At 66.5% G+C, this 12,937-nt stretch overlaps 1 protein-coding gene across 1 annotated transcript; it reads left to right on the plus strand.

Moving 5' to 3' along the window:
- The first annotated feature begins 5,146 nt into the window (after positions 1-5,146).
- On the plus strand, positions 5,147-10,315 carry LOC128978824 (basic proline-rich protein-like). The gene is made up of 4 exons (XM_054396885.1): positions 5,147-5,152; positions 5,636-8,512; positions 9,075-9,313; positions 10,291-10,315. Exons 1-4 carry the CDS (start codon positions 5,147-5,149, stop codon positions 10,313-10,315), a joined length of 3,147 nt encoding a protein of 1,048 aa, XP_054252860.1.
- The last annotated feature ends 2,622 nt before the right edge of the window (positions 10,316-12,937 follow it).

The following is a 12,937-nucleotide window of genomic DNA, read 5'->3' on the forward strand; positions in this document are numbered from 1 at the left end:
AGCACCTGGTGGAGAAGGGGAGAGAAAAATCTCTGCCACCCAGACCTGTGAGCCCTGAATAGGAACACTTCAGCTTTCCAGCTGAGTGTGGCTTGAAGCAAGGAAGGTGGTGCAGGCTGTGTGCATGGGCATCCTGCTGGGGCTCTGGACCCCAGGTGGATCACAGAATCACAGAGTTAACCAGGTTGGAAAAGACCTTGGAGATCACCAAGTCCAACCTATCAGCCAACACCATCTGATCAACTAACCCATGGCACTGAGTGCCTCATCCAGGCTCTTTTTAAACACTTCCAGGGATGGCGACTCCACCACCTCCTTGGGCAAGTCTTCCTTCTCCTTCCCCTCCCCTCCTGAGGGGTTTCTGTACTGCTGTTCAGGTTTGGCCTCCCTTTGAGGCAGAGCTGCCAGGGAGCCCTGCTGCCAGCTGCAGCACCCTCCTGTCCCAAAGCTGTGCTGCAGTTTGCCTTTGAGCACCCTGCCAGCTTCCCTCCAAGCCTTATCAAAGGACTGACAGCATTTTGGGGGTGGTGTTGTGCCTGCTAAGGGGAGTCACCAGCCACTGAGCAGCCCTCAGGACAGGTTCTCCTTCCCCACCCTCATTACCCCTAGTGCCATTAGCTCCAAAGCAGTGTGGTCCTAATAGAATCACAGAATTGCCAGGGTTGGAAGGGACCTCAAGGCTCAGCCAGTCCCAGCCTCCCTGCCATGGGCAGGGACACCTCACACTAGGGCACAGCCACATCCAGCCTGGCTGCAAAACCCTCCAGGGATGAGGCTTCCACCACCTCCCTGGGCAACCTCTGCCAGTCTCTCACCACCCTCATGGGGAACAACTTCTTCTACTACTGGGCAGTATCAGCTTCTGCTTGTTGCTCTGCAATTGTCCCTCTGTGCCATATGCCAGCGAGATTTCCCCTCCAAAAACACCTGCTGGGGACTCCACTAGCAGCATCCAACATTTATTGGGATCACAGCAAGGAGGCAGTGCTTGAAATGTCCCTATTCACACAGCCATATCCCATTAGGATTCAGAATAAACTTCCAAACACAAAGGGAGGAGAGTAGAGGAGGGGGAAGGACTCTTCCTCTTGTGCTTTTTACATTCACTTCTTGGGTTCACTAATACAAATCCCTGCGTGGTGAGCTGCCCCCAGGAGCACAGCTCCCTAATACCGAGGAGGAATAGCCCTGCTGAAAGCGTTTCGCGAGGCATCGGGAGAGGCAATGCCGTAAGCATTGCTGTGCTGCAAGGGCGCTGCCCGGCGGTGAGAGGCACAGAGACGTCGGAAGTGCTTCGGGGCTGGGAAGTTGGAAAGGTCAGAGCTGGAAAGTCGTTGACGCGAAAGAGAAACCCTCAGCTCTGATGCTCGACAAGCAGCAAGGGAACAGTGAAACCCAGGAAGGTTCTTTCCCCCTGCGGAGGAGGGTGGCAGCAGAGGCTGATTTGCACCACAGCCCCTCCTTGGACAAAGAAACAAATTCCATGGCAGGAGTGCAGGAGCAGAGCTGGTGCCTGCCCTGGCTTTCACTGGCAGATCTCCAGGAGGAGATTGTGGTGGGTTTTGATACTCTCTGGCATCTTTGGTACTAGCTGGTGTGCAGGAAGGTGTCCAGGGAAGGGCCATGAGGATGAGCAGAGGGCTGGAGCTGCTCTGCTCTGAGGACAGACTGAGAGAGTTGGGGTTGTGCAGTGTGGAGAGGAGAAGGCTGCCAGGAGACCTTCTGGTGGCCTTCCAGGATCTGAAGGGGGGTGCAGGAAAGCTGGGGAGGGACTTTTGAGGGTGTCAGGGAGGGATAGGACTGGGGGGGATGGAGCAAAACTAGAAATGGGGAGATTCAGATTCGGTGTCAGGAAGAAATTGTTCCCCATGAGGCTGGTGAGAGCCTGGCACAGGTTGCCCAGGGAGGCTGTGGCTGCATCCTGCCTGGGGGTGTTGAAGGCCATGCTGGATGAGACCTTGAGCAGCAGAGTCTAGCTGAGAGGTGTCCCTGGGCATGGTGGAGGAGCTGAGCTCTGAGGTCCCTTCCAACCTGAGCCATTCTGTGACTCCTCCACTTCAGCTCTGCCTAAGGCATCCATCAGGCATCAAGGGACTTGTGACCAGCCTGCCCTGGGGCTTAGGCTTGGCCATGGAGCCTGGGGCGGTTTCCCTGTCTGCCTGAAATGAGCTCAGGGCCTGCCACAGAGCAGGTGTAGTGTCCTTATTTTTGAAATAATATTTTTCCCTTTCTTCTTGTGTCTTGCTGTTGCACTAAATCAAATGGTTTGGCTGTTATCTGAATCCTTCACCACTCAGCAATTCATTTGGAGGGTGAGTGAGGCTTCTTATCAGTGGAAAGCTCTTAATCACGGCTGCCAGCAGTGCTGCTTTTATTTCAGGCTCACAATGATTAATGCAAATGTATCTGGGGCTCACTTCTGCAGGGGTTTGGCTGCTTGTGATGCATGCTGCCTGCACCCTGGGAGGGTGAGCAGCTCTACTGCACTTCATGAGTCACTGTGGGCATGGTTAGACTGAGCCCCATGGGAAGAGACATGGTCATAGGATCATAGAATCCTAGAGTGGTTTGGGTTGGAAGGGAGCTCCAAAGCTCATCAAGTCCAACCCCCTGCACTCAGCAGGGACATCCTCCACTAGAGCAGGTTGCTCACAGCCTTCTCCAGCCTCCCCTTCACCATCTCCAGCCATGGGGCCTCAGCTCCCTCCCTGGCCAACCTCTTGCAGTGTTGCAGCAGCCTCCTGCTTCACAACTTGTTCCTCACCTCCAAGCTCAATCTGCTCTGCTCTCCTTTCAAACCCTTGTCCCTGCTCCTGTCCCTGCAGCCCTTTGGGCACAGTCCCTCTGCAGCCTTCTTGGAGCCCCTTCAGGTCCTGGCAGGCTGCTCTGAGGTGTGCCTGGAGCCTTCTCTTCTGCAGGCTGAACACCCCCAGCTCCCTCAGCCTGTCCTTGTGACAGAGGTGTTCCAGCTCCCCCTGATCATCTTTGTGTCCCTCCTCTGGACCTGCTCCATCAGGTCCATGTCCTCCCTGTGCTGAGGGCTCCAGATCTGGACCCAGCCCTGCAGGTGAGGTCTCCCCAGAGCAGAGCAGAGGGGCAGGATCCTCTCTCTCCAGCTCTGGCCACACTGCTTTGGATGCAGCCCAGGCTGCCCTTGGCCTTCTGTGCTGCCAGTGCCCATTGCTGCACCATTCCCAGCTCCACACTCTCTCCCTTCTCCCTTCTCCTCTCCCCCTCCATTGAATTGGGGAACCCAAAACTGTTCACAATATTCCAGGTATGATCTCAGCAGGGGAGAGTAGAGGGGGAGGAGAACCTCCCTAAACCTTCTGGACCTGAAGAGATTAACTTTTTTTTTTTATTATTATTATTATATGGAGAAAAACTAGAAATGGGGAGATTGAGATTGGATGTCAGGAAGAAGTTGTTCCCCAGGAGGGTGGTGAGAGACTGGCAGAGGTTGCCCAGGGAGGTTGTGGAAGCCTCATCCCTGGAGGTTTTTGCAGCCAGGCTGGATGTGGCTGTGAGCAACCTGCTGTGGTGTGAGGTGTCCCTGCCCATGGCAGGGGGGTTGGGACTGGCTGAGCCTTGAGGTGCCTGCCTGGGTTTCTGAAAGACCTTTGCCTCTTCCTTACTCTTCAGATTCCTTTTCTTTACCTCCTTTGTCTGCCACTCTGGATCTTTTCTCCCTGCCCCTCCTGCCTCCACTCTGAGAGATGTTTCAGACACAGTTTTGCTGAGGTCCTTGTGTGTCCTTGCTGAGGTCCCTTCCAACCCCAACAATTCCATGAGTCAAGACTTGCTTTGCACTAACACCATTTCCTGGCTGTTGTTTCTGCTTACAGCAGATAATAGTCATGAAAAGCTGTTACAAAACCCTCTTAACAAGAAATGCAGATGCAGATGTTAGGAGGAAATTCTTCCCCATGAGGGTGGTGAGAGACTGGCACAGGTTGCCCAGGGAGGTGGTGAAAGCCTCATCCCTGGAGGTGTTTAAGGCCAGGCTGGATGTGGCTGTGAGCAACTTGCCCCATGGCAGGGGGTTGGGACTGGCTGAGCCTTGAGGTCCCTTCCAACCCTGACAATTCTATATGTAATACATAAAACCTTGTTAATGCTTCCTGTCAGGAAAGCATTCTGCAGGCTGGGACCATTGGAGGAGGAGGTGTGACATAGTTCAGAGGAAATCCCTCTTCACAGAAACAAACAAAAAATATCTGTTAAGGTCATGAATGTTCTCTGCATTGAGCTGAGGTGCAGTGCAAGGCAGAGAGAGAGGTGGGGGAAATCCTGTCCAGCACTGCTGGCTTTGGGACCCAGCTCAGAGTTAATTGTGTGCCGGTACTTAGGTCCTTTACACAGCAGAGCACTCGTGGACAGATTTAATTGCCACAGTGAATAAAGGCTCTAAACAGGGAGGGGATTGCACAGTTTGGGTTTTTGGTTTTTTTTTTTTTTTGAAGCATTCTTAGCAGTTCCTTGTGTTTAGCAGCTGGTTAATGCTCAGTGTTTTGCTGATCTGGATCTGGGCTGAACAGAGCAGAGAGATTTCAGGTTTCTTGAGTAAATGTCACAGAATCGGAGTGTTAGGGGTTGGAAGGGTCCTCAAAAGATCATCCAGCCCTTGAAAGATCACCAAGTGCAACCTTCAAGCACCATCCTGAGCAAGGGCAGAGATTTGCAGCTTTTGGGAAGAGTGTGAATCTGGGGAGGAATAACAGCAGGCACCAGGACAGGTTAGGGAATGCCCTGCTGGAAAGCAGCTCCAAGGAGAAAGACCTTGGAGTGCTGGTGGGCAGCAAGTTCTGCGGGGGACAGCAATGTGCCCTGGTGGCCAAGAGAGCCAATGGGATCCTGGGGGGCAGCAAGAAAAGTGTGGCAGCAGGGCTGGGGAGGTTCTGCTGCCCCTCTGCTCTGCCCTGCTGAGACCACCCCTGCAATCCTGTGTCCAGTTTGGGGCTCCCCAGTTCAAGAGAGACAGAGAGCTGCTGGAGAAAGTCCAAGGGAGAGCCAGGAGGATGCTTAGGGGACTTGAGCATCTCCCTGTGAAGAGAGACTGAGAGCCCTGGGGCTGTTTAGTGTGGAGAAGAGAAGGCTGAGAGGGATCTGATCAATGTCTATCAATAGCTGAGGGGTGGGGGTCAGGATGCAGGTGCCAGAATCTTTGTGATGATGCCCAGTGACAGGACAAGGAGCAGCAGGGACAAGCTGGAAACCAGAAGGTCCCACCTCAACAGTAGGAGACACTGCTGTGTGGTGAGAGTGATGGAGCCCTGGAGCAGACTGCCCAGAGAGGTTGTGGAGTCTCCTTCTCTGGAGACTTTCCAAACACACCTGGATGCATTCCTATGTAGACTACCCTGGGTGCTACTGCTCTGGCAGGGGGCTTGGACTGGATGTTCTCTGGAGGTCCCTCCCAAACCCCTAACATTCTCTGATTCAAAGATGACATTCAGTGAACATTCACTGAACTGAGCCCTGTCCCTAGCTCAGGTTGATAGCGTGTGGCGTGAGGGGATGCTGCTTGGTAGTTGCATATGTATCCTCTCGATGTGGCTGAGCGGGATAGGGACCGCTTGGCGCAGCCTGGCCCTACCCCCCGGCCTGGGGCTGGGACTACCGTCTCTCTCTCTAGCTGGGGGCGCTCTGCCTCTGCCTGCCGGGCGGCTTTTTCCGCCTGGGAGGTGGCGTCCTCCTCCGCCGCGGGGACTTCAGCGGCCTGGCGAGCTCCTCCAGGCTTGGGGGTTCCGGCCAGGCGGCCGGCCGGCGCCACGGCACGCCCGGACGCCCGGCAAGCACGGCCGCCGCCCGACCGGCCGGAGCCGCCCGCCACGCCCGCCGGCCGGCCGGGACGGCCGACCGCCGCCCGGCGCACCGCAGCCCGCCCGCCGGCCGGCAGCCGCACCGGCACGGCCGGCCAACGCACGACACGCCGGACGGCCAGCCCGCAGGCCCGGCCGGCCGGCACGGCCCGGCCGGGCACGGCCGGCCGCGCGGCAGGCGGCCGGCCGGCCAGGGCCGGCCGGCCGGCGCGGCCGGCCGCGGCCGGCCGGCCGGCCGCCGGCCGGCCGGCCGGCCGGCGGCCGGCCGCCGGCGGCCGGCCGGCCGGCCGGCCGCCGGCCGGCCGCCGCGGCCGCGCGGCCGGCCGGCCCGCGGCCGGCCCCGCCGGCCGCCGGCCGGCCGGCGCGCCGGCCGCCGGCGCCGGCCGGCCGGCCGGCCGGCCGGCCGGCGCGGCCGGCCGCCGGCCGGCCGCCGGCGCGGCCGGCCGGCCGGCGGCCGGCCGGCGCGGCCGGCCGGCCGGCCGGCCGCCGGCGGCCGGCCGGCGCGGCCGCCCGGCCGGCCGGCCGGCCGCCGCGCCGGCCGGCCGGCCGCCCGCCGGCCGGCGGCCGGCCGGCGCGCCGGCCGCCGGCCGCGCCGGCCGCGCCGGCCGCGCCGCCGGCCGGCCGGGCGGCCGGCCGGCCGGCCGGCGGCCGGCCGGCCGGCCGCGGCCGGCCGGCGGCCCGGCCGGCGCCGCGCCGCGCGGCCGGCCCGCGGCCGGCCGCCGGCCGGCCGGCCGCCGCGGCGGCCGCCCGGCCGCCCGCCGGCCGCGCCGCCGGCCGGCCGCGGCCGGCCCGGCGCCGGCCGCCCGCCGGCCGGCGGCGCCCGGCCGGCCCGCGCCGGCCGCGCGGCCGGCGCCGGCGGCGGGCCGCCGCGCCCGGCCGCCGGCGGCCGCCGGCCGGCCCGGCCGCGGCCGGCCGCCGCGGCGCCGGCGGCCCGCGGCCGCCCGGCCCGCGCGCCGGCCGCGGCGCCCGGCCGGCGGCCGGCCGCCGCGCCGGCCGCCCGGCCGGCGCCGGCCCGGCCGGCGGCCCGGCCGCCCGGCCGGCCCGCCCGGCGCCGGCGCGCCCGGCCGCCCGCCGGGCGGCCGGCCGCCGCGGCGGCCCGGCCGCCGGCGCCGGGCCGGCGGCCGCCGGCCGGCCCGGCCGCCGGCCCGGCGCGCCGGCCGCCCGGCCGCCCGGCCCGCCGCCGGCCCGCCGGCCGGCCGCCCGGCCGCGCGGCCCGGCGCCGGCCCCGGCGGCGCCCGGCCGCCCGCGCCCGCGCCGGCCGCGGCGCCGCCGCCGCCCCGCGCCGGCCGCCCGGCCGCGGCGCCGGCGGCCCGCCGGCCGGCGGCCGCCGCCCGGCCGCGCCGGCCGGCCCGGCGCCCGCCCGCGCCGGCCGCGCCGGCCGCCGGCCCGCGGCCGGCGGCCGGCCCGCCGGCCGCCGCGGCCCGGCCGGCGCGGCCCGGCCGCGCCGCCCGCGGCCCGGCCGCCCGCGCGCCGCCCGCCCGGCGCCGCCCGGCCGGCCCGGCCGCCGGCGCGGCCGCCGGCGCGGCGGCCGCCGGCCGCGCCGGCCGCCGCGGCCGCCGCCCGGCCCGCCGGCCGCGCCGGCCGGCCGCCGGCCCCGCGCCGCCGCGCCGCCCGCCGCCGCCCGGCCGCCCGCGGCCGCCCGCGCCGCCGGCCGCCGGCCGCGGCCGGCGCCCGGCCGCCGGCCGCCGGCCGCGCGGCCGCGCCCGCCGCCCGGCCCGCGCCGGCGGCCGCGCCGGCCGGCGCCCGCCGCGGCCCGGCGCCGCGCCGGCGGCCGGCCGCCGGCCGGCCCGCCCGCCGGCCGCGCCGCGGCCGCGCCCCCGGCCGCGCCGCCGGCCCGCCGCGCCCGCGCGCCGCCGGCCGGCCGCCCGCCCGCCGCGGCCGGCCCGCCGGCGCCGGCCCGGCCGCCCGGCGCCGGCGGCGCCGCCGCGGCCGCCGGCCGCGCCGGCGCGGCCCCGCCCGCCGGCCCGGCCGGCCGCGCCGCCGCCCGGCGCGCGCCGGCCGCCGGCCGGCCGCGCCGGCCGCCCCGCCGCCGCGCCGCCGGCGCGCCCGGCCGCCGCGCCGCCCGCCCGGCCGGCCGCGCCCGCCGGCCGGCCGCCCGGCCGCCGGCCGCCGCGCCGGCCGGCCGCGCCGCCGCCGGCGGCCGCGCCGCCCGCGCGGCCGGCCCGGCCGGCCGGCCGGCCGCGCCGGCCGGCCGGCCCGGCCGCCGGCCGCCGCCGCCCGGCCGGCCGGCCCGCGCCGCCGCGCCCGCCGCGCCGCCGCCGGCCCGGCCGCGCCGCCGCGCCGCCGGCCCGCCGCCGCCGGCCCCGCCGCCCGGCCCGCGCCGGCCCGCCGCCGGCCGCCGCCCCGCGCCGGCCGGCCCGGCGCCGCCCGGCCGCGCCGCGCCCGGCCGCGCCGGCCGCGGCGCCGCCGGCGCCGGCCGCCCGCGCCGCGGCCGCGCCCGGCCGGCCGCCCGCGCCGCCGCCGCGCCCGGCCGCCGGCCGGCCGCCGCCCGCGCCCGCCCGCCGGCCGCGGCCGCCGCCCGCCGCGGCCCGCCCGCCCGCGCCGCCGCCGCCGGCCGCCGCCGGCCGCCCGCCCGGCCGCCCGCGCCGCCGCCGCCCGGCCCGCCCGCCCGCCCGCGGCCCGGCGCCGCCGCGGCCCGGCCGGGCGCCGCCGCCGCGCCGCCCGCCGCCCCGGCGCCGGCCGCCCGCCCGGCCCCGCCCGCCGCCCCGCCCGCCGCCCGCCCGGCCGGCCCGCCGGCCCGCCCGCCCGCGCCGCGCCGCCCGCCCGCCCCCGGCCGCCCGGCCGCGCCCGCGCCCGCCCGCCCGCCGCGCCCCCGCCGCCCGCCCGCCCCGCCGGCCGCCCGGCCGGCCCGCCGCCCGCCCCGCGCCGCCCCGCCCGCCGCCCGGCCCGCCGCCCCGCCCGCGCCGCCGCGCCCGCGCCGCCGCCCGCCCGCCCGCCCGCCGCCCGGCCGCGCCGCCGCCGGCCGCGGCCCGCCGCCCCGCCGCCCCGGCCGCCGCCCCGGCCGCCGCGCCGCCCGCCCGCCGCCCGCGCCGGCCGCCCGCCCCCCGCCCGCCGGCCCGCCGCGCCCGCCGCCCGCGCCCCGCCCCGCCGGCGCCCGCCGCGCCGCCGCCCCGCCCCCGCCGCCCCCCCCCGCGCCGCCCGCCGCCCGCCGCCCGCCGCCCGGCCCCCCCGCGCCGGCCCGCCCGCCGCCCGCCCGCCGCCCGCCCCGCCGCCCTCCACTCTGCCTCCGCCCGCCCGCCCTGCGCCCCCCAGCTGCCGGCCTCGCCACGCCCTCCGCCCGGCCCGCCCGGCCGCCCGCCCGCCTCCGGCCGCCCGCCCGGCCGTCCGTCCCGCACCGTCACCGCCCTGTCCGCCCGTGCCCCTGCCCTGCCCTGCCCTCCCTCCCGGTTCCGGCCGCCCTGCCTCCCGCCCGCCATGCCGCCCGTCCTCCCTGCCTCCCGTCCTCCCGCCCTCCCGGCCTCCCTTCTCTCCCGCCCGCCCGTCCGCCTGCCGTCCCTCCCTCCTCCTTCCTCCCTTTTCCGCCCTCCCTGCCCGGCCTCCCTATCCTCCATTCCTCCCTCCCTCGCCTTCCTCCCTCCCTCCCTTCCGCCCTCCCTTCCTCCCTTCCTCCCTCCCTCCCTTCCTCCCTTCCTCCCTTCCTTCCTCTCTGCTGACCAGACACAGCTGGGCAGGCATGGGAGAAGTCTCCTGCACCTTTTTTTCAACCTTGAGATATCCCAGAACTGTAGGTCCTCATGGGATGAAGTATTTAAGACACATCTGTAGGTAATCAAGGAGCAGTTTTCTTTGTAAAATAACTTTTTATTCCTAACAGCAAAATACTGCACTTTTCTTTTACAAAAGTTCACCAAAAAAAAAAAAATTAAAAAAGTAACAAGCCTTTTATAACAGAACCAAGAAACCTCTTTCTACTTGGCTTCAATTCTTTACTTGTCAATCTGGGAGCTACAGGTATGCAGCACACTAAAACCTTTCAGTGCCAGACAGGTGCTTCAACAATTACAGCATCCTTGCAGCCAAACCTGTGAAGGGCAGTGGAAAGCCTTCAGAAAGCTACTGGGGGAAAACTAAAATAAGCATTTTTGGCTTTTTCTGAGATTTGGAAGTGGCAAAATCTACACCCACCACAGTTCTTGGCATTTGCAAGAGTGTTTGGGAAGAAGAGGAGCAGCAGAAATTAGCAGGAAACCAGATAACCCCAAATGCAAATCAGCAAGGGAGCCTGAGTCTGAAACCCTGTGGAGGATGTCTCCAGGGAGGGGGGGGAAGGAGAAACTTCAATCAGTAACTCATTACCTGATAAGGCCACTGATTGAGGTGGGCAGCCTGGATCAGGCCTGCAGCAAGCTGTGCTGGTGGGAGGTATCCCTGCCCATTGCAGGAGGATGGAACTGGATGAGCTTTAAATGTCCCTCCCAACCCAAACCATTCTCTGAACCCTTAACTCCACTGAACACCACCCCCCTAGAACACAGCTCAACTCCACTAAGTAACAGAGAACTCACACAGCCATGAGAAGCAAGACAAGGAACCATGAGCAGCAGTCAGGGATCCATGAGCAGCAGTCTAGGAACCATGAGAAGCACTCAGGGAACCATGAGAAGCACTCAGGGATCCTTGTGTTGAGGAGAAGCTCAATGGGAGCCAGCAGTGAGCACTTGCAGCCCAGAAAGCCAACCAGATCCTGTGCTGCAGCAAGAGAAGTGTGGCCAGCAGGGCCAGGGAGGGGATTCTCCCCCTCTGCTCCACTCTGCTCAGACCACACCTGGAGCTCTGTGAACAGTTCTGGAGCCTCTGTTCCAGGAAGGATCTGGAGGGGCTGGAAGGTGTCCAGAGAAGGGCCACGAGGATGAGCAGAGGGCTGGAGCTGCTCTGCTCTGAGGACAGACTGAGAGAGTTGGGGTTGTGCAGGCTGGAGAGGAGAAGGCTCCCAGGAGACCTTCTGGTGGCCTTCCAGCATCTGAAGGGGGCTCCAAGAAAGCTGGAGAGGGACTTTTGAGGGTGTCAGGGAGAGATAGGACTGGGGGGGATGGAGCAAAACTAGAAATGGGGAGACTGAAATTGGATGTGAGGAAGAAATTCTTCCCCATGAGAGTGGTGAGAGCCTGGAATGGGTTGCCCAGGGAGGTGGTTCAGGCCCCATCCCTGGAGGTGTTTAAGGCCAGGCTAGATGAGGCTCTGGCCAGCCTGATCTAGTGTGAGTTGTCCCTGCCCATGGCAGGGGGTTTGGAACTAGATGATATTTGTGGTCCCTTCCAACCCTGACAAATCTATGATTCTATGATCCATGAGAAGCAGCTAGGGAGCCATGGGCAGCAGTCAGGAGCCATGAGAAGAAGCTGCTCCTAGGGGAGGGCACAGAGCAATGCTGCAGGCTAGAGGGGCAGGTACTTGTGAGGAGCACAAGTCCCACCCCAGAAGTCAGGGCTCCCTATACCTTCTGCTGACTTTGGTCTGAGGAAATCCTCGTTTAGTGCTGCTGGCAGCTCAGTGCAGGACACACGAGTCTAGGCCAGAGCCTTCCAGGCAGGACTTGTGAAAGCCTGCTGAAGACAGAGTGGTGCCAGAGGAGGGTGGTGAGGGTCAGTCAGTGAGGTTGATGGTGCCGCTCCGGAAGGGCTGGAGCGGCGCAGGGCTCAGGGCGGGAGTGCCGGCAGCAGGGCGCGGGGCTGCCAGCGCCTTCCAGGGCATGCCGCCTGCAGCCTTCCTGTAGTCGTGCCTCAGGCTGCGGATGGTGCTGTTAATGGCAGCCACGCAGGCCTTCCAGTCATAGCCTGTCTCCTTCAGGTCAAAGGAAGGGAAATTCTCCTGAAGAAAGTCTGAAAGCAAACACAGAGAGAGAGCACTCACTCAGCAGTCCTTCGTGCAAGCTGCCTTCTCCTGTTGGGTGTAAGGAAGCTGAAACAAGTGCAGGCCACCAACACAGGACAGCCAGGAGCAGCCTGTCCAGAGACAGGACAAGGGGGACCTCAGCTCCCTCCCTGGGCAACCTCTTGCAGAGTTGCAGCAGCCTCCTGCTGCACAACTTGTTCCTCACATCCAATCTCAATCTGCTGTGCTCTCATTTCAGTCTCATTTTTGCTCTGCTCCTGTCCCCGCAGCCCTTTGGGAGCAGTCCCTCTGCAGCCTTCTTGGAGCCCCTTCAGGTCCTGGCAGGCTGCTCTGAGGTCTCCCTGGAGCCTCCTCTTCTCTAGACTTAACATCCCCAGCTCCTTCAGCCTGTCCTCAGAGCACAGGTTCCCCATCCCTCTGACCATCTTCATGGCCTCCTCTGGACCTGCTCCATCAAGTCCATGTCCTTCCTGTGCTGATGGCCCCACAGCTGGACCCAGCCCTGCAGGTGAGGTCTCCCCAGAGCAGAGCAGAGGGGCAGGATCCTCTCTCTCCAGCTCTGGCCACATTGCTTTGGATGCAGCCCAGGCTGCCCTTGGCCTTCTGTGCTGCCAGTGCCCATTGCTGGCTCATATGAGTCAAGTTTATGACCTGTAAACCACCTTAAGCTGCTTAAACACAACTTCTTCTGCTTCCTCTCAGCTTGACGCACGCTTGCACCAGCCTCTGCTGCAACCTCCTGACAGCCTCATGCTGCAGCTCCAGGCTTTGCCCAGGGGACACAAAGCAGATCACTGCTGTTCATCCCCCCCCCCCTCCAGGTTACCCTTTGAGCAGTGGTTTTCCTCCTTACCCCTGAGGGCATTAATCTTGTTGGAGTCCAGAGGGCTCATGCCACGTTCCAGGTTGCCATAGACATTGCTCCTCACCAGCACCTCCTCCGTGAACATGTGGCGGATCAGGAAGCGAGCAGAGAGCTCTGGCCGCGACTTCCCCTTGGCCACGTAGATGACCGAGAAGGGCAACTGCACCTTGCGCCAGGGGCTGCCTAGGAAGTCTGGGAGCAGGGCAGAAGGGGGGCAGAGAGACACTGCACTTATTCAGAGCTTCATAGAATCATTCAGGTTGGAACAGCCCCTCAGGATCCCCAAGCCCAACCATTGACCCTACTCTGCAAGGGTCACCCCAAACCCATAGACCCAAACACCACATCCAAACCACCTTGAAACAGCCAGGCTTGGGGACTCCACCACCTCCCTGGGCAGCACATTCCAATCCCTCAC

Source organism: Indicator indicator, chromosome 1 (assembly GCF_027791375.1).
Source record: "Indicator indicator isolate 239-I01 chromosome 1, UM_Iind_1.1, whole genome shotgun sequence".
NCBI lineage: Eukaryota > Metazoa > Chordata > Aves > Piciformes > Indicatoridae > Indicator > Indicator indicator.